The sequence below is a fragment of the Pantherophis guttatus genome, chromosome 2 (assembly GCF_059756535.1).
Source record: "Pantherophis guttatus breed Tessera chromosome 2, ASM5975653v1, whole genome shotgun sequence".
Lineage (NCBI taxonomy): Eukaryota > Metazoa > Chordata > Lepidosauria > Squamata > Colubridae > Pantherophis > Pantherophis guttatus.
In genome coordinates, this window is record NC_142064.1 from 102,015,747 (window position 1) to 102,037,154 (window position 21,408).

A 21,408-nucleotide genomic window follows, 5' to 3' on the forward strand; every position below is an offset into this window, starting at 1 on the left:
TCCTTCATATATCTGCCCTCAATAAATCCCGCTTGGTCCGCATGAATCACCTTTTGGATTACTGGCATCAACCTGTTGGCTAATACCTTCGCATAAATTTTATAGTCTGTGTTCAAAAGAGATATTGGTCTGTAGTTCTCTGGTTTTTTAGGACCAACTTGTTCTTTTGGTATCAAAGATATATAAGCAGTTGTCCAGGATGGGGGTATTTTACCCCCTTGTTGAATATTGCAAAATAAATCTCTAAGTTGTCCCACCATTTCAGCTTGTAAAGTTTTGTAATACACTGCAGTCAAACCATCCGTGCCAGGAGCTTTGGCTGTTTTTAGCTGTTTAATTGCTGCTGTTATCTCCTCCTCTGTTATAGGATAATTCATTCTTTCCTTTTGTTGATCAGTAATTTTTGTAACTCTCTTATCCTTTAAATATTTTTCTATAAGTCCATTCTGCACCTCTTCTTTGGCATATAGTTTAGTATAATAATCCACAAAAGCTTCTTTAATTAGTTTTTGTTGAAAGATTTCTTTCCCTCCAATATCAATACTATCAATAGTCCGTATACTTTGTTTTTTCCTCAATGTGTAAGCCAACCATCTGCCCGGTTTGTTAGCGTTGCAAAATGTATTATGCTTCGCATATTGTAAACTTGTTGCAACTTGTTCCGCCATAAGCATTTGAAATTGGTCTTTCAAAAGTTTTATAGCACTTCGTATTCTTTCATCTGTTGGATTTTTAATAAGTAACTGTTCTTTATTCTTTATTTCCATTTCCAACTCAGATCTTTTCTTTTGTCGGAGCAGTCTATGTTTAGAGTTCATGTAGATGAGTACCCCTCTCATATAAGCTTTACTTGCATCCCAAACAATTTCAATTGGGGTACCTTTATTCAAATTTATTTCAAAAAATTCTTTCAAGTGCTTTTTAAGTTCTATTGTATTTTTTTCATATCTAAACAAGTTCTCATTTAATCTCCAAGAACGTCTCTCAACCTTATCCATCTCAATTTCTATCCATACAGGGCTATGGTCAGTCAGAGTTCTTGGAAAAATCTTTGTTCTTTTTGTCTTAACAAGTAGATCATTTGACAACAGGATAAAATCAATCCTAGAAAAAGATCTATGTCTATCCGAAAAAAAAGTATAGTCCAATTCATTTGGATTATGTATTCTCCAAACATCTTTTAATTCCATATCTTCTTTCATATCAAAAAAAGTCTGTGGTAATCTAATTCTAGACTTTGCCAAGCTCTTTTTATCTAGTTTAGAATCAATTACTCCATTCCAGTCTCCCATAATTAAAATAGATCTATAGTCCCATTGCAATATTTTAGTATGTAACATCTTGTAAAAATAATCCTGTTGTTGGTTGGGAGCATAAATTCCAATCAAAAGAATTTGACCATTTGCTGTGAGCAATTCAATTGCTACAAACCTACCATCTTGATCTGCTTTTATAACTTTCGCTGTTAATTTTTTATTTACATAAATAACCACACCATTCTTTTTCTGCGAAGTTGAAGATATATAATGTGCTCCTAGTTTTGAATTTATCAAATATTTTTGATCTTGAGTTGTGATATGCGTTTCTTGTAAACATATTATATCATTATTAAATTGTTTCAAATATGTAAATAATTTCTTCCTTTTCTGTGCTGAATTCAACCCATTGACATTCCAAGATAGACACTTAAAGGTCATCAGCCTCTTTCTGGAGCACAGAGCAAAATATTTGAAGTTCATCCGAGAGCTTCGATCTCGCTCCTCCCATAGTTTTTTTTCAAAGGAGAATTCACCACCTCATGTGGTAACCTGTTCCACTGCTGACAGTCCATGAACTCATGAGTTCCTCCTGATGTCTAGTTGGCACCTTATAATTTTCATTCACTGGTTCTGGTCCAGCCCTCTGGCCAATAGAGAATAGGTCCACGCTCTCATCTGTGTGATAACCCTTCAGATGTTTGAAAACTGTTATTGTATCTTCCCTTAAATATTTTTCTATAGATGAAATGTACTCCAATCCTTTAAAAAATCCTCATAGAGTTTGGTTTCCAGACTATTCACCATCTTGATAGTCATACTCCAAACCTACTTCAATTTGTCACTATCCTTTTTCAATTGTGGGACCCAGATCTGGATAGAGCTTTCCAAATGGAGGCTTACCAAGGCCCCATAGAGTGAAACAATTACTTCCCATCATCTGAACTCTGTGCTACTGTTAATACATCCCAAAGTAGCATTTGTCTTTTAGCAGTTGCACCATATTTAATGTGTTTAACAGGGACATCCAGGTCACTTCCACATGTATTACTGACAATCAAATTTTCTTCCACTCTATAGTACTCTGCATTTTTCATACCAAGATACAGAATCTGATATGTCTCCCTACTAAGTTCAATCCTATTCATTTCAACCCACTCTTTAAGCCTGTCTAGATCTATTAACATCTTCACTCTTTCATCTAAAATATTAATCATCCTTTCCATCTCCGCACTTTGTAAGTGTCGCATCAGTTACTCACCCAAGTCTCTGATAAAAATATTGAACACTACAGGATTGGACCCTATGGCACCCATCTCCATATTTTTTGCTATAAATTGAAGTAAGCCACTAATAAGTTCTCACTGGATGCAGTCGCTCAATTATGTTGATCCCATCTAGCAGTAGTAATAGAAGTGGTCTTTGCTATAAAACATGTATTAATATATAAATTAAACAATAATATGGTTAGAATTTTATCCACCAACTCTTACTCATTGTTCTGTACCCATTCCTCTCTGTGCCAATAATAAAGGTATTCTTTCATAATCCAAGTGGGTTTATGTTAGATGCCTTAAAGCATTATCTTCCTATTACCATAAGGAATACCTTGAGACCAGTTAGTCTAAAAGAAAGGCTTTAATATTCTCCAGTGTTTCAAGCACTCAATTAAGTGGATGATTAATGATAGAACTACAGTATTGAACAAATCATGACTTTTAAAAACCTATGCATCCACTTCCAATCATTTACTTGCTGGATCAATCAAGCAAAGGACCTTTTCATATGAGCCCCCAAAGCATCCTTTGCGATTATTAAATATGCATGTCAGCATAGTAACAACTACATTCAAGGCTAAAGTACTGGGCTCAGTATATGGCATTCAGTTATGTATTTATAAGAATGCTTCTAGGTTGGAAGCTATCCAATACCAATTTTTAAAGCTATACCCCAGGATCCTTTCTTTTATTTTGTTTCATTTCTAGCATTAGTTTAGAAATTGACAAATTGCCTATAAGAGCAAAAACAGGTAGATATATCAATATACGCTATGAAAATCACCTTGATATATGTTTATCAGTAGATATAGAAGTTGAATCTGTTGCATATGCATTGCTACACTTTGAAATAAATGAACAATAGAATTCATGACACCAATCATTAGCAATCTTAATTGCTCCTCTGAGCAGGAGCTGATCATTCTACCCCAAATGTTAACTAAATAACATTTAATTATTTCCAGTAAGGTTGCTGAATTTTTAACAACAGTCATAGTTTGCAAAGATCATCCTTTACATTATTACTTTCTGTATAAGTCGTGTTATACAGAATATATAATATTTAATTGTTATAAAATTATCTTCTCTTAAATGTTGGTCTGGGACTGCAATAAATTCATCAGAGTGAATGGCAAGAAATTAAGATAGCCCCCAATGAATGAATTGGTAAAGCAAAGAGAAGGATAGGCATCAGATTAAAGTGTTTCCAGCTCATCCTTAGCCTGTCACCCACAATCCCTTTGGCAAGAAATCTGTGTACCCTTACTGTCTTCTTTCTTCTTTTTCTGATGCTCACACAATTTGATGACCATGAATCAACTAAGGTTTGTTTAGCTGGCAAGTAACTGCTTTTGTTTGAGAAGAAAGTAAGCTCTTACCCGTTTCAATCTATTGCAGCTCACCTTTTTGATTGCCCAAGGTGCAAAACCTGGTGTTAGTTTAGGGCACTGCATTTTCAGAAGTCTACGATGAAAGTTGTGGATATTTTTTCTCTCTTGTCCTTTAGAAGTGCTATCACTGCTGTTTGCCCTAAGTTGCTGTTGACTAGCAGCTTCCCTTCAGGGAAAAGTAACAACTCCAAGGATGGTTGCAGCATGGGGTGGCATTAATCCCTGTCTCTGCCATGACTGGGACAACAAGACAGAAATGTGAAGCTCATATTGAATATAACATCTTGTTTGACCTGAAGGCAAGGTAGATTGCCTGCAGCAGAGATGGTTGTGTATATTTTGTGTCTTGTTTTCTTGAACAAGAAACACTCAAATCATTTATGATTTCTGTACATTATTTTATATTACCATGTTGTAACATCTGCTTTCAATCCACAGAATATCCGCTGTTATGTGCAAAGATCCCTTATGGAAAAGAAACTGATCTATTATGCAGTACAGCACCTTGATGAAACTTTTAAGGATCCAGTAAGTGGTTGTCTTTCTTCAAAGATTCTTCATGGCCTCCTTGCCACAAAGCTATTCATTTATCTCATCTATCGAATACTGCTTGATAAAATAGTACATAGGATCCTCTTTCTGGCTTCCTTTTCTGATGCCTGAAATGAACTGAAAGAAGCTATGCTTTAAGGACATATATTCATTTATTATAAGCCTTTTTCAGCCAATGTCATCTTAAGACTATCAGGGCAATATGTAAGAAGCATAACATCCAAGATATGCTATCTTACAACACAACAAAATTCTAAAACAATACCAGACAAAAATAAATCAGAAGAATGCTAATCATATACCAAAGTAAACATAAAGCAGCATAGAATTTTAAAATATATGTCAATTAGAGGTCTTTAAAATGATAGCATTTTAATGCTGGTCAAGTATCTATAGAAAAAATGTTTCAAAGGTGGCGTGCTACCACAGTAAAAGTGCTAATTATAGTTGGAAGTGTTTCTAAAAAGCTGTTACTGATTGTGTGGGAAGGAGCACACTGCTTGTAGAAGTACAGGAAACAGGACAGATGATTTTTTTCCCCAGTCTGCTGACTTTCACAAATATTTCTGCTGCGTAGAATAGCCAGAAAGTAGGACACATGTGCCTGCTGTGGTGAGGAGGTGTCTGCTCTAGTGCAATCCTGTGAAAAAAGAAAATGGGCCAATAAACTTAATTTTGTAGTGCTAAATCCTGGATGTGTTTCTTTAGGATTTATGGACTCCTGAGGAACTGATCCCTGAAAGCATGAAGGAGAAACACAAGTAAGTTTCAGAGCAGAAATGTAAGATATGGATGCAATTCTAGGGCAATGATTCAGCTCTGTTAGGAAAGATTTTTTTAAAGAGTCCTTAAATGTAACAGAATAGAAATTATAACAGATTTGATTTATTGCTGAGCTATTTAATTGAAGAGGCAGTCTCATGGCCTTTTCTATATTTGTTTATTAATCCCAAGAGAAGATCAGGAGAAACGAAGCTTGAAGGCCTCATATATGCAACAACGGGATCAAAATGGTGAGTACCAGAAAAAGAATTGATAAATAGGAAGAAAGGTTATCATGTTTCTTCTTCTTATCATAATGAGAGAAGAGGGAGACTCCAGCAGGATGATTCCACAGTTTCTCCTAAAGAGGAGATGGAGTAAGTCTCCTTCCCAGTACTGAAGTTCACTTGCTGAAGCCTGGCATTGTTTGGGATTCCAGTTTACTAGCTGCCACAGGGACCCAAAGGGATAGAAAAGCTATAGAACTTATCTCAGCACCAAAGGTATTCAGAGTGCCTATTGGGCATAGAGGCATATCAACAATAGGATGGCCACAGCTTCTTCTCCACAGAGGACTGTCCTCAGTTTGGATGTCAGCCAATGAATCCTACTTCAAATAAAGTGTAGTCTTTCCCATTTTATTACCCTTCAGATACGTTGATATACAACTTCCATCATGCTGATTAAGGATGGTAGGTGCTTTAATTCATCATATTTGGAAGTATTGGCTTGGGTAGGCAGAGAGGAGAAAATAACTTTGAAGCTGGAGAACAGCCAGATATCACTGGGTCACAGTCTACCCCACTATGATAAGATGCATTATATTTCTGTTTGAATAAGTACAGTGATTCCTAAATTGTATCTATTCAAAAGATTCATTGGTCAACTCTTTATGTGTTGGTGTGTGCTGTGTGTGTTTTTGCGTGTGTGTGACAGGCAGAAAGGCAGATAGACAAAAAGACAAGGGGGGACAGACAAACAGACAGAGATAGAGTCTCTATTTGGCTATAGGTAGTCCTTGATTTATAACTGTAATAGTGCATGAGTCAAGGACGATGAGTGCTGTAAGGACCTTTACCTCTGTTTTCCCAAGACTTTGGAATTATATCACTAATGAGACTATAGCAGCTATGATTTTACAGTGATTTTTAAAATGTAACATCTAACTATTTTGAAATTTCAATAGTTGCTAAGTGGCCCTGGGTAATAGCTGCTGCTAATTCTATTAAATGGATATCTGTTTTTAATTTAATTTAGATATTACTTTTTATTTTCCATTGGAAATCGCATTCAGCCATAAAAGAAACAACATTTTAAACAAATAATACAGTATAATAATAAGACTACACATATCAAGGTACCTGTGATAACAGTTGAGTCAGTAACACAGCTATAAGCTTTGTATCAGACCGTTTCAGTAACCTTGCATCTGAATTCTGAAATTGATGGATAATGACTGCCTAGCAGTAGATTTTTGATATCAGCTTCCAAAGAATAATTTGCAAGTGAGGATTGTTTAGTGGCATGGAGTCTTTCAAAGTCCCTTATGCAGATACCAATTATAACTTATAAGAAGGGCACACATATGTTCAGAGATTGCAAATTAGAGCATACAGGTAGTCCTCGACTTACAACAGTTCGTTTAGTGACAACAGCACTGAAAAAAGTGACATGACCATTTTTCACACTTTATGACTGTTGCAGCATCCCCATGCTCACGTGATCAAAATACAGATGCTTGGCAACTGACTCATATTTATGACAATTGCAGCGTCCCAGGGTCATGTGATCATCTTTTGCGACCTTCCAACAAGTAGTTTAATTAAGTAGCTTAATTGTGTTACTAACTTAGCAACTGCAGCGATTCACTTAACAATTGTAGCACACAAGGTTGTAAAATGGGGCAAAATTCACTTAACAAATGTTTCACTTATCAATAACAATTTTGGGCTCAATTGTGGTCATAGATTGAGGCCTATTTCTTCTTTTGTACTCATGATGAACAGTAATGTTTGATGGCATCTCTATATACACTTCTGCCCTCCTTGTTTTTTCCAGAACCACTACCTTTTGAGGACATCAACATCACCATGGATTCTCACCAACTCAATGGTACCCAGAGGGTCGTCTTTGATAGAGTCCTGACTGAATCAGAATGCAAAGACATCCTTCGTCTGTCCATGGTAAGGATAGGAGCTGGCAAATGCTTTGCGTGATCCCGTCTGACAGAAAGAGAAGCTTTTCACTGGTGAAGGACAATACCAGATCTCTCATACGTTTGTGCGTGTTTCAGGCAGCTGGAGGAACAGGAGATGGCTATCGTGGCAGACGTTCCCCTCATACTCCACATGAGCGATTTGAAGGCTTAACAGTGACAAAAGCTTTGCAGGTAAAAGTGATTTTAGAATGAGCTAAGTTCCTGGTCCTGCAGGACTTTCCCCCTCTCCACCCTCCGCAGTTTCACAGACTCTAGACATAAATATATATTACAAAGTGAATATTAAAGACGAGTAGGACACATGCATAGCCTCCTCATCCTTTTCCTAAAATTTAAACTGTATGTATTATGCAAATAAATGTGAAAAGATTTCCAGATGCTGTTTTTTGGGGGGAAAGGATAGTGCAAGTCTCAACTGAGAAGTGATAAACAAATGCTTAACTTTTCCTTCTTTCTGAAACAAAACAAAATGACTCTTTGACTCTTTGAATGGGAGATAGGATTAGAATAAGGTGAAAAAGAGATCACGAAGGAGCAAATATGCAGTGTATAAAACAATACAAAACTTGTTTCATTTTCTATTTTTACTTTTCTTTTATTGACTAAACAAAATATGGTAAAAACTAAGAAATATAAAATTAAAAGGGGAAATAAGGTAGTAATAAAAAAAGCAAATTAAAAAATAAATTAAATTAAACCTTGGGAACGTGGTTCCGCTCTGTGTATGGCCATATCCATACAACAAACATACCTTAGCACTTGTTTCCAGAGTCCATATCGTTCATCCTTTACCTAAGAATATCTCAAGATCAACCTAAAGCCTGAAGAGCTTTTAGTAACAGTAACAGAGTTGGAAGGGTCCTTGGAGGCCATCTAGTCCAACCCCCTTGCTCACATAGGTGACCTGTACTAGGGATTCGAACCACTGAATTGTTGACCTTTCTGATTGGCAAGCTTAGTGTTTTAGCAACTGAGCCACCTAGTTAGGCATGGTCCTTCCCTCCAGAAGATATATTTTCTGGAGGGAAAATTTCTGGTCCTTCCTGCCAGAAGATGTATTTTCTCTCTAATCCCAGCTCAAGACTTTCCATCTGGACAATGTATGGTGCACAAAGGAGGAGGAGGGTTGAAGAAACAACCTCTTTCAGTCTAGCTTCTGGGTTTTCTGCCTATTTTGCAGTCCTGGTTTGCCTACAACAGAAACCTGGAGAACAATTACTACCTTTGCTTTGCTCCCATGAGTGAATTAACATGCATCTCCAAGTCTGAATGTATTTGGAAAAGACTCTGATGTTGGGAAAGGTTGAAGGCAAAAGAAGAAGAGGGACGGGAGAGGATGTGATAGTTAGATAATGTCATGAATGCAATGAATATGAATTTCAGCAAACTTTGGGAGACAGTGGAAGACGGGGGGGCAGGGGCTGGTCACAAAGAGGCAGACACAGTTTAGTGATGATGAGATAAAAGAATGTAAGGCATTTTATGACCAGTGGTGGAATCTTCGCTCAATTCTCATTTTTTTGAAAAAAAAATGAACATTTGTATTTAGTATCAGTATCAAGGTAAACAAAAAGCAGAAAGTAGAGCCAGGAAAGGAGGTATATATATTTTTTTGTCTCTCACTTTATTGATACCTTATAAAATAAATACACAATTAACTGACAGTCTAGGGCATGGGTGTCAAACTTGTGGTGTCATGTTGCCGTCACATGATGTTTCGTGACATTTTTTTCCCTTCACGGAGCTGGGGTGGGTGTGGCCTGTGTATGACGCATCTGGCCCGCGGGTCGCCAGTATGACACCCCTGGTCTAGGGCCATAAGAAAATTGTCACCATCTGAATTTCTTCTCTGATTTGATATAAGAGAAGCCACTTCTTCCACCCTATTTTGTTAAGAACATAATGAGTCTTTATCAGTTTTCTTTTTCATAAATATCCCTGGATCTTCCTGAGATTTAATAGAAATTAAATTTGTTTTTTTCTTATAGCTGGCTGAGGAGAGTAGTATGAACTGGAAAGATATTAAACTTCTCCTGCAAGCCAGTGAGAAATCCCGGAAAATTGTGGAATCCTATTTTACCCCTGGGAAAAATCTCTATTTTTCTTTCACACATCTTGTGTGTCGCACAGCTGCAGAAGGTAAGGAGCTCTTAAGTACTTTCTTGAGACCTGCAATGTAAGAGTTTCATGTTTATGATGACAATTTGTAATACATCTCATACTAACATGTAACATGGTATTTCTGGTAAATATATTGCAAAAATTATCAATCAATTGAAGAAATAGGAAAGGAAAATAATGCAACCTATTCATGTTGGAATGCGTAGCGAACATAGGTTTGGTTATATAACTTTGGCAAATGCATCTCATGTTTATTAATAAAGCAGTAAATATCAGAGCCAAAAACAGTTGTAAGGATATTCAAAATACGCCACTTTCTCATTCTTTAGTTTATAAGCAAAATTTCAAATATGAATTCTGTTTTAGAGCTGAAAATTAAAAATCCACTGTTTTATTAAGATTATGATTTGATTTTTAAACGTATAAAGAGCCATGGTGACACAGTGGTATGGTGGTTAGAATGAAGTACTGCAGGCTAACTCACTGCTCACTCCAGGAGTTCGATTCTGAACTGCTCAAGGTTGACTCAGCCTTCCATCCTTCCGAGGTCAGTAAAATGAGGACCCAGATTGTCAGGGGCAATATGCTGACTTAGTAAATTGCTGAGAGAGGGCTGAAAAGCACTGTGAAGCAGTATATAATTCTAAGTGTTATTGGTAAGTATTATATATCAAATACAAAGTCCCATAAACTCATATCCACTATCCTTTTTCAATCCAGGAAGAGAAACTCATACATATGCTGTATAAAATAATATTGAATTGTCAGTGTGGGCTGTGTTCTAGATTGGATCCCATTTATTTATTTGGTATCACAACGTCTGTATATTTTACACCTGGGGTTATTCTTAATAGGCATATTCGTGAATTCAGTACAATACAGGCTGTGTTGATGAAAATGTGCCACATATAACTATGTATAACATTTAATTGCAAGAGAAATTGGTGCAAAAGTGTACGGTCATAAATGTTTTATCCTTTGAATTTATAGGCTGGGTGCCTAATAGAGACTATAGTTTAGTTTTCCAATTGGAATGGAAGTGAAAAGTTACGGTGCTATTTCAAAATTTCATTTTTATAAGCTTAAATTCTGCTAATTGTACATGCACATAGATATCAGTGAAGGAAGGCAGGTTTAAAAATAAAGATAATGTGGTCAATGAGAGTGATGCTTCCCAGAACATATACAGCGAAAAGTAGTCTCCATTAAAACAAAGATATGAAAACTCTGGATTTTCTGCCATCAAATCCTAAGGTCAAAGGAAAGTATAGAAGAAAGGATTGCTAAACTAATCCTCCATCTTGAAAACACTAAATCCACCACACTGAAATACTCAAGAGCTATGGTGACACAGTGATTAGAATGCAGTACTGCAAGCCAGCAGTTTGATTCTGAATGGCTCAAGGTTGACTCAGATTTCCATCCTTCCAAGATTGATAAAATGAGGACCCAGACTGTTGGGGGCAATATGCTGACTCTGTAAACCGCTTAGAGAGAGCTGTAAAAGCACTGTGAAGCGGAATATAAGTCTAAATGCTATTACTATTGCTAATAAAGCATGGAGAGAGGGAGGGAGGGGAAGAGAGAGAGAGAGAGAGAGAACGAGAACGAGAACGAGAACTAGTGGGAAAACATATAGACTGCTATATGTGTAAGTCAGATAAAGCAGTCCTATGATAAACTGGGGCTCTGCTTGAAACTGGGATTTTGCTATCTCTCCTAAGTCATCCCGGTTGATACATTGAGAGGAATTTTGCTGGAGGAGAAATGGATAGCAATATACATTTTTAAAAAAGTCTCAAGCCAGTTCCATCCTACTAGAATTATACCAGGTATTACCTGGGTGTGTTTCTTCAAAAAATAAAGGCAGTCCTTAACTGTTGGGACCAGTATTTCCATTGCTCACAAGACGGTTGTTAACCGAGTTGCACCCTATTTTATGACCTTTATTGCTATAATTGCTAAGCAAATCACTGCAGTTGATTACGTGAATTACACAGTTGTTGAGTGAATCCAGCTTTTCCCACTGACTTTGTCAGAAATCAGTAAATGGTGATAACTCCAGGAAGCTGCATAAACACATGCTGGTTGTCAAGGGCCTGAATTTTGACCACCTGACTGTGAGGATGGTGCAATGGTTATAAGTGTGCAGGTACTTTTTTCAGTGCTATAGTAACTTTGAACAGTCACTAAATGAATGGCTATAAGTCAAGGACTACCAGTACTATGTACTGTAAATTCTGTAGTTATAGAAAAAAATGAGGACTCAGCCTTTGGGTTTCTTTTGCCTATTGAGCAATAAAATGCAGTTCAAGGGAACAAAACAGTTACGACTTTTGTTGTTCTTCCTTAGGAGAACAGGAAGGCCGCATGGATCTCAGCCATCCAGTCCATGCTGATAATTGCCTCTTGGATCCGGAAGGAAACACTTGCTGGAGAGAACCCCCTGCCTACATACACAGAGACTATAGGTAATAGCTTCAGAGTGAAAACAGATATACTGTATATCTCATGCTGAGCCTCTCGTACTTAAATTATTTAGATACACATTTTGTTTATTTATTTATAATTAAAGATGATAAATTTTAAACAGACTTGCAAACCCCATTCAGCAATTTGGAAGGAAGGGAGTTTATGCTGTTTGGTTGATGTGACCAATATGACCAAGAGCCTTGGTGGTGCAGCAGACTAAAGCACTGTTAAGTAACACCAGCTGCCTGCAATTATTGCAAATTCAAATCTCACCAGGCTCAAGGTTGACTCAGCCTTCCATCCTTTCAAAGGTAGGTAAAATGAGGACCCGGTTTGTGGGGGCAATAAGCTGACTTTGTATAAAAAAGAACACCGCTTGGGGGGGCCAAAAAGCCCTACTAAGCAGGTATATACAAAAGTATGAAGGCTATTGCTTAATGCATTGTAAGCCGCCCTGAGTCTCCGGAAAAGGGCGGCATATAAATCGAACCAATAAATAAATAAAATAAATAAATAAATATACCACTGAAACTATTTAAGCTTCTGGCAGTTTATAATAATGTAGTCATTAGCAGTTGCTTGGGTACTAAAGTAAGAATTTTGAATTTCTTTTATTTTAAATTCATTTGAAGGACCTTCTTTCTTCATTTACACCTACCTGGTCCAGGGGTGGGTTCTAACCGGCTTTACTGCCGGTTCTCTTTGTGTGCGTGCTTTGCGCGCGATCGCCTAGAAGTCTGTACAGTTTAAAATTGCCAGGGTTGAGAAACACTGTTCTAGAGTGTGGCTACCCTGAACCTCTTTCTCTCTCCCCCACCCAGTTCAGGACTGCAGTTTTTTATTTTGGGCCTCTTTATGGAATATATTGTCTCCTCCCTGGAAAACCACAATGCTCTTGCTGAGACTTCCCCCCTTCTTCTCCTCCAATTAAATCTTCCATCACAATTGTCTCTCTCATTGCAGACATTGGTATGATGTCACTTATCATTATAGTCAAGAATCTACTTACTACTGTTCTACACAGTTTCTTCCACCATGAGAAGATTCTGGGCAGGAGACATTACAGTGTTGAAAACCTGGCTTGACCATACAGTGCTCACTCTGACATGCCTATCTATTTATAACCCATGTTTTTCACTGCTGTTTCTGTCTTTTTATTTACCATAATAAAACTGTTAAAGAAAGATAGAAACATTTCAAAATATTGTGCGTGCTCCATTACTGGAGGTTTTTAAGAAGAGATTGAATGTCAAAGCCAGAAATCCAACCATGAGATAGGAGGAAGAAGATAATAATTTGACTAAAAGTCAGAGCAAGAGACCCACACGCCTGTCCAGATTGACGGACTGAGTCAAAAGCTGGATCTGCCCAGTAACATGGGCGGGACTTAACAGCTATGAAAGACTCAGTCCATCAATCTGAACCTGCGAGTACAACCCATGCTGGCTGCTGTCTCCACCCACAATGGAGAATGGTATAGGAACTCCTGCTTGAGCAGGGATTGGACTAGAAGACCTCCAAGGTCCCTTCCAACTCTATTATTCTGTCATTCGGCTTTGTGCTGGGCGATGCTAGTGCTTTGGTTCCAACTGCTATTGCCAATAATTTGTGCTGCCATCTATTGTCCAAAGGCAGTAGAGCACCTTTGTCCTCTTGCTTTGCCTTCTCTTTGTCTTTGAATAGTTTTATTAATTTATAATATGACATACAAAGAGAATACAAAAGCAAATATTAGGGAAATTAGGAAAGGAAAAAGGGAAGTAGATAGTAGGGGAAAGCAAGGAAAAAAGAAAAAAAAGGCATTGACTTCCGACTCCTTTGGTGCAGTAAAATAAAGCATTAAGATCTACCCTCAACTTTTTACTTTTTCATAATAATAGTAACTAGCGATTTCTATAACAACAAATCTATCTAATTGGCTTTGCCTTCTCAATAGAGAAAGTTGATCTGTGAATTCTTCATCTGACCATTCCCTCACAGCTTTGAAAAGAAGACATCATCTGTTATTATTCACAACTTACTGTTTATTTTATACATGAAGCTAATAAGTAGATTATTTACCTTACTCCTGCTCATATAAATTAATTAAATAATAAGTACAAATTAATTTATTGCAAATCCAGCAAAAGAAAAGTTTTGACTTTTTTTAATATAGAAACTGTTCCATAGAGATTTTTCCACATCAAGCAATTTGCAGAAAGAAGAGCCCCCTGGAGCAGGATTTACACCAAAATTAAACCAATATTTTACAGAACTTAGAGGTTTACCTTGTATGTGTCTCTGCAGTAGCCTTGCATAAACTGCTGCCCTCTAACCTTGTAGGAATGGTGGCACATACTGGGATTTATAGTCCTAAAACAGTTAGACCGAACACTTGGATCACAATAAAATTGAAAACCAAAAAAACATTTTTTCCTTCAAAGGGTGCACAATTTCACAGATTGTGTGCAATTTTATAAAGCTATAATATAACATGAGACTAACATATTTGAAGCATTTTTCTGGCTTATGGTATTTAAAGTATCTCTGTGCATGTTTTTAAAAAAGGTAACCATTTTTAGTAAAAAAAAAAAAAAAAGGTGTTTGAACAAAAATAATTTTGTGGATGTTTAAAAGGCTTACCAAATTTTTGTTGGATAAATTCATATTATAATAACTTTGTGTCACAAAAATTATGTATTTTAACTATACATTATAGTCCAATAGTGAAAAAAATTATCTAATACCATAGTATGATTTATCCAAGAAGAGAGATTTTCTATTCCACATCATTTCTGGCTATTAATAGAAAAAAAATCAATACCTGCTCTCGCCCTCTTTCTTTCTACCAGAATAGAAAGGGAAGCAGATGCCATAAATTCAACTGAGGTTCATTGACAATTCTTAATTTGGAGCCATGAGATGGAAAGGTGACTTACTTCACTATCTAAGGAGGATTTCAGTATTTTTAAATTCAATTCTGAACCAATTACTAGCTGTACATATTGTTTTGCTCACTTAACAACTGCCTTGCTTAGCAATGGTAATTTTGGTCCCAATGGTGGTCAAAATTTGCGGACTACCTGCAGTTCTGTATATAGAAATATTTTCAGTAAGTAAATTGGTAGGAGAATTCTGGAGAATTTTACATGGCATCCAAACAGCCATTTTAATGTTTGGTGTAATTTCAGGAAGCATCCAGATATGTTATTCTTTTGTAATCAGTCCAAATATTATTCCCCTTAGTAGGAATAATTCAGTTAGTTATAATGACTCTAATCAGCAAATGTGTGGGTGTTTCCTATTTGCTCTTACAGGCTTTAGTCATATGGGACTGGAGTCTTCACCCCTCCCTCCAACTTTAGTTATTCTGAGGAGGCATTGTTCTCCTCCTCATGAACCTTTTATCATTTTTCAAAATAGAATTCTAGAATTTCAAAATACTCAAAGCTTTTCTTCGTGACATTTCTTTCTATCTTACTCATCCAAGCTAAAAGAAACACTGCTTTGTGCATGTATCAGTTGACAATCTTCCTGGCAAACAATTCTTTTATCATGGAATTCATTAAACTAGCAAAAGAAAAGAACTGAATCGCTGCCATGTATTTTGCTTCTTAGTCTGAAACTACAAAGAGACCTCTTGCTTGCCATTCATAGTTTTATGATTAGAGTAGAAGTATACAGTGATGCTTTTTCCATGCTCAAGAGAGCAACAAGTTTAAGATTGGTGTCATCCTTGTATATTCTTAATCAAACTGTCTGCTCATTGGAAACTGAGCAGATTAACTCTGCAAGTTAATTTGGCTTCTGTGTAAGAAGGAATGGCTTTGTGATTATTGTTCTAGCGCTCTTCCTCTAGAGCTGCTGGGCAAGAGATGTGCCCTGTTGGTAGTAACTTCTGTCTAGCCCTGTTCTGGGATTCTTATTGACTTGCAGGTTCATTCTTCCCCTTCTTCCTCATCAAACATAGCTCGGTTCCTCCCATAATCATAATCATAAGTTTATTTGTCAAGCATATATAAGATAACAGGTAAAAGTATAAACATAATTTGAATACATGAAAAGAGTAAGTAAAACGGAATATTAGGACAGGGACAGTAGGCACGCTGGTTCACTTATGCACGCCCCTTACAGACCTCTTAGGAATGGGGTGAGGTCAACAATAGACAGTTTAAGGTTAAAGTTTTGGGGGTTTGGGGAAGAAACTACAGAGTCAGGTAGTGCATTCCAGGCATTGACCACTCTGTTAGTGAAGTCATATTTTCTGCAATCGAGTTTGGAACGGTTTACCTTGAGTTTGCATCTGTTATTTGCTCGTGTATTGTTGTGGTTGAAGCTGAAGTAGTCACTGACAGGAAGGACATTGTGGCAGATAATTTTATGTACTATGCTTAGGTCAGACTGAAGTTGGCATAGTTCTAAGTTGTCTGAGCCCAAAATTTGGAGTCTGGTGGCATAAGGTATTTTATTGCAGTTAGAGGAATGGAGGACTCTTCTCGTAAAATATCTCTGGACTCTCTCGATTGTATTAATGTCCGATATGCAATGCGGGTTCCAGACTGATGAGCTGTATTCAAGAATTGGTCTAGCAAACGTTTTGTATGCTCTAGTTAGTAGTACAACATTACCAGAGAAGAAGATACGCAAGATTAGGTTAACAACTCTTAATGCCTTTTTGGCAATGTTATTACAGTGGGCTCAGACACTTAGATCTTTAGAAATGATCTACAACTAAAAAAGAAACTTTTTTCTCTCCCTTCTTTTCTCAACGTAAGGAGCTAATACACCAAAGTGAAGACCATACCTGGGACTGCTTCTTGTTTCTAATTGGATAGCTAAAGGAGAAGTTGGGAATCTCTGCCGAATGCCACCCAGCAGCATGAAAATATGTGGATGGAAGCCATTGGCTGTGTGAAGGGAGTCTGGGAATGAAAGTGATTTTCATGTCAAGCTGATCCACGCTTTAATTAATGTGTGCTGCTGCTGCTGCTGAGGAAGAGAACAATGTTAAACATGGCAGGAAAATGATCCCTGCAGTCATTGATTGAGAGTGGACCAGTTCCACATTGCAGTTGGCTCTCATCCAAAAGATCATATGCTTGGAATATTTTGAATTTTGGAATTCTGGTTTTAATTGTTTTTTTAAAGCTGTTTCTGCAAATGGATGAAGAACTTCAGACATGTCCAAAATGAACCTATGCTCATTTGCTCACAGTGTTTTGATGGAGAGAATGAGGAAGAGAGAGATTGGGTAGCTCCCTGTGAAAGCTTAGAAGAGTAAAGGGAAAATCATTGGAGAAATGAGACACGGTAGGAAGGTAGGGAGAACAGTATATATTTTCTTCTTCCCATGCAAGGTATTTCTTTAAGTATGCTTTCTTTTTAGGCATGCAAATTTAAATTAGTCCCCTGTATTAATGCCTGCTGGTACAGGCATTATATCCAAGATATAATGGATTTTTTTTTACAATAAAACATGTAAAAGGAGTGGGTGGTATGGAAAATATCCATGTTGCAGTTCTGCAAATAACAAACAAGCAGAACAGTAAACATGGAATGTCAAAGACAGCTCACAGATAGACCAACTTTGCTTTCAACTAACTGCTGATAATAAATGAAGAGCACACACAGAATGCACACACAGAACAGAAAAAGAAAGTGGATTTGACAGTTGCCACTGGCTCTGAATATAGATGAACCTTTTCTAATGTGTTGGCATCCAGACAACATTGTTGGTTGTTGTAGCGCAACACATTTGTAGGGGAACAGTTTGAAGAAGGCTGCTTCAGGTCCTGTACATTTCCCTGAATAATTTGTTTGATCCTTATTAGAAACATAATTAGAAACATTTTCCCAAGTGAACCTTTGAATCTGCTCTAGCAACATACTTTGTGGAAGCATTCTCTTAAAAGAATGTCCATCTCTGGCAATTTAAATATGAAGCTTGATTATTTAAGGCGAAGGAAGGTTTATGGAAAACTGCTTTCTTTATTTTCTCATTTCTCTACAGTGCAATCCTTTACCTGAATGAAGACTTCCAAGGGGGAAATCTCTTCTTCACTGAGATGGATGCTGTAACCCTTACAGTGAGTCTGCCTCAAGCCTTGGCTATGGGATTAGGAGAGAAGGAAGGACAACTGCAATTGAATTCGCAGTATTTGCCCCTAACAAACTGAGCAATCAGGCAAATTCAGGCAAATTTTATGTTGGAAGATACATTAACTTCCTCCGTACTGGGCTTGAGCAATTCTCGTCTTGTCTCCAAAACAAGAAAATGTAAATCTATAGTATAACTGACAGTCATCGTATGACCTCGAGAGAATTCTATGGCAAGGAAGGGGAGAACTGTTGATTTATCATTTTCCCCCCCTCTTTTTGGCAGGCTCAAGTGCGCCCTAAATGCGGGAGGCTGGTGGCCTTCAGCTCTGGTGAAGATAATCCTCATGGAGTGTGGGCTGTGACCCGTGGGAGGCGCTGCGCTATCGCCCTCTGGTATACCCTTTCTCAAGAGCATGCGGAGCAGGTAACCAAGCAAAGAAGAGGGAAAAGGGGTGGAAACGGACCCAAGTCCATAGGCAAAATAAAAAGTAAGGGCTGCCAATAAGGCTACTGCGAGGAAGTGTAAGAACAGAATCACTGGATAAATTTCCAAGTGTCTTGATTTGAAATTACATTACTTCTCATACAAATATTGAGAATAGGCGATAGTAAGAAGAAGACCAACAAATGGCAAAGTGCTTTTCTAACAGGTTCCTCCATTCTTTTTCCACTTCCTATGTTCTTTCTGATTGTAGGAACGGGGTCAAGCAGAAAAGCTGATGAGACAGAAAGAGGCAGAACAGGAACAGTCACATGAAGACGACACAAAGGATAGCAGTTTTGTACCTAAAAGTGGGGATTCACCAGAGCCTCCTACTCCAAAGGGAAGAGCTAGATCCACAAGCCGAAATATTAAATTGGACTCTAAGTCTGGAGTGAAGTCCAGGAGGCTGAGAGTCAGAGATGAATTCTGATCACATTCAGTGCAACCTGGTCTTTTGCAGCTACTCTTAAGTGACTTGTACAAGTGGCCAGCCTGAGAACTTTTGCAACTCCTGAGTTAAAGAGTTGCTTCTTTATGACACACAAAGTATGGATCAGAGAGTGATACTCCTGGACTTCAGCTACTACTTAAACCCGAATATAATGATGTCCCAGTAAAGATGCCAAGCTTGTAAACTAATGTAACATTATGGCTAAAACAAACTGAGACGCAAATCTTCTGTTCAGATCAGCCATATTCACAGAGGGCACTAGCCCCTCTCATTCAGAAGCCTTCATCTACAATACAGACACAGTTAATACAGATCTACCTAGATTGCAGGGCTCTTCTGAGAGGAACAGGGATAATATAAAATGTACTTGTATTACTTTTAAAGTGTATATTAAATTTAAATACCTTCCTTCCAGCTTTCCTCCACCTCCACGTTTGAAGGAATCAAAATTGGGAAAATAATAATATTAATTTGTGTGAACTTTGGGATGGGATGCATGAAAACAGACAAGCCATACATTTAAAAATGTTTTTAATTGTTTGTTATTATTTTTAATCATGGGGCCAAATTTATATATATCTTTTTAATTGTATTTTAATGTTTGTAGTTTATGTTTTTACTTGGCTGTTCACCGCCCTGAGTCCTCAGGGAGAAGGGCGATATACAAATTAAATAAATAAATAAATAAATACATACATACATACATACATACATACATACATACATACATACATACTAGACATCTGGATTACAAAAAGGGAAATGTACAGTTAAAGAACCCAGGGTGATCCAATTATTATCCAAGAAAGCACAGAAAAACAGGTGAAATGGATAGCTCAACAGACTAAAAGCCTGTTATTAACATTCAGCTGTCTGCAATTATTGCATGTTCGAATCTCCCCAGGCTCAAGGTTGACTCAGCCTTCCATCCTTTCTAAGGTAGGTAAATTGAGGACCCAGTTTGTGGGGGCAGTAAGCTGACTTTGTAAAAAATATACAAAAGTATGAAGGCTTAACGCATTGTAAGCCGCCCTGAGTCTCCGGAGAAGGGTGGCATATAAATCTAATTAAAAAAAACAAAAAACAATGTTAAGAAACAGAATTACTACGAATTCTTTATTCAAGCAATGTATTCCAAAACAGATTCATACTTAGGTTCTAGATCAGGGGTGTCAAACTCAATTTTATTGAGGGCCGCATCAGGGTTGTGTTTGACCTCAGAGGCCAGGGTGGGCGTGGCCAGCTTGACAATTCTTGTGTCGGCGTCTGTGGTGACCTGAGCACTCTGCCAGGGAAAATGGGCTTTCAACCTCCGTTTTCAGCTGTTATGCCCTCTGCCAGTGAAAACAAAGCTCAGGGAGGCCGCCCTTCACTGGCTCCATTTTCACTGGCAGAGGGCGGTAGGAGGCCGTCGCAGCCAAAAACAGAGCCTGGGAGGGCTGCATGTGGCCCTCCCGAACTCCATTTTCACTGGCAGAGGCACCACGGGCCGGTCTTTTGCTGTTTCTAGGGTGGCCCCACAGGCCAGATCTAAGCACCCCGCAGGCCGGATCTGGCCCCCAGGCCTTGAGTTTGACAACCCCGTTCTAGATAGTCTAATAATATGCTTTTTAAAACCTTTTTTCTTAGAAGGTAGAATTCAGCACCCAGTACTATATTCTTTTCTTTTTTCCTGCAATTGCTTGGGTTAATAGAAAGTAACAGAAACACAGACTCCAGAAATTTGGATATATTTGCATTGTTCAGTTTTTATTTTGGAAGTAGATGTTTTTTTTTTCCCCAAAGAATGTTTTTTTTTTTTAAGTCAAAAAGTAAATAGGATGCAAGTGAAACTCAGGTCAAAGTAAATATTTTGAAAGGAGCAACAGTGAAACTCTGGGAAGTAGTGGTCTGGATCAGAGGTACAGCAGGTTGGAGATGATACTTTATCTTTTCCAGCTATTTTTTCTTTGCATTTTCCGTTGGAACTAATTGACTTCTGTGATGAAAAACATGCAGCTGGCAACACAGCAGAGAGTGAGGAATTGGGAAGATTGGCGGTGGAGGTGAGAGAAAGGTTGAGAAGAAGAGAGTTAAGGATCTCACACCACTCCTGCCATTTTTCTATTATAATATTCCCTAGCCTGCCATTTCAGGCGACTGGTGAACCAGTTCCTAGATCCAGGCTTGCTTCTGAACAGCTGATCTCACTAAGTTTTAAAAGAAAAATTCGGTAGGAATAAGAGTGAGGGGCAGAAAGTAGGGAGGAAGCAAACCCACAGTTTATTTGTTAATTTATTTGCCACCCATCTTACTGTGGGGGATTAATGACCATGGAATAGAAACACTGAATACCTGTAAGGTAGG

At 37.7% G+C, this 21,408-nt stretch overlaps 1 protein-coding gene across 2 annotated transcripts in view; it reads left to right on the forward strand.

Moving 5' to 3' along the window:
- The window catches only part of P3H3 (prolyl 3-hydroxylase 3), a 28,990-nt gene extending 8,831 nt beyond the window's left edge, over positions 1–20,159 (forward strand). The window contains exons 6-16 of one of the 2 annotated variants that reach the window (XR_015732338.1): positions 4,363–4,452; positions 5,185–5,237; positions 5,431–5,489; positions 7,297–7,421; positions 7,532–7,627; positions 9,445–9,595; positions 11,931–12,048; positions 16,804–17,346; positions 18,039–18,114; positions 18,411–18,551; positions 18,823–19,755. Coding sequence is in view for 1 of the 2 variants with exons in the window: in XM_034410981.3 (XP_034266872.2) it covers positions 4,363–4,452; positions 5,185–5,237; positions 5,431–5,489; positions 7,297–7,421; positions 7,532–7,627; positions 9,445–9,595; positions 11,931–12,048; positions 18,039–18,114; positions 18,411–18,551; positions 18,823–19,041 (1,128 nt within the window). In the remaining variant the exon portion in view is untranslated. Of the gene's footprint in view, positions 1–4,362; positions 4,453–5,184; positions 5,238–5,430; positions 5,490–7,296; positions 7,422–7,531; positions 7,628–9,444; positions 9,596–11,930; positions 12,049–16,803; positions 17,347–18,038; positions 18,115–18,410; positions 18,552–18,822 lie in introns of both variants that reach the window. The other variant, XM_034410981.3, reaches the window with a different exon arrangement.
- The last annotated feature ends 1,249 nt before the right edge of the window (positions 20,160–21,408 follow it).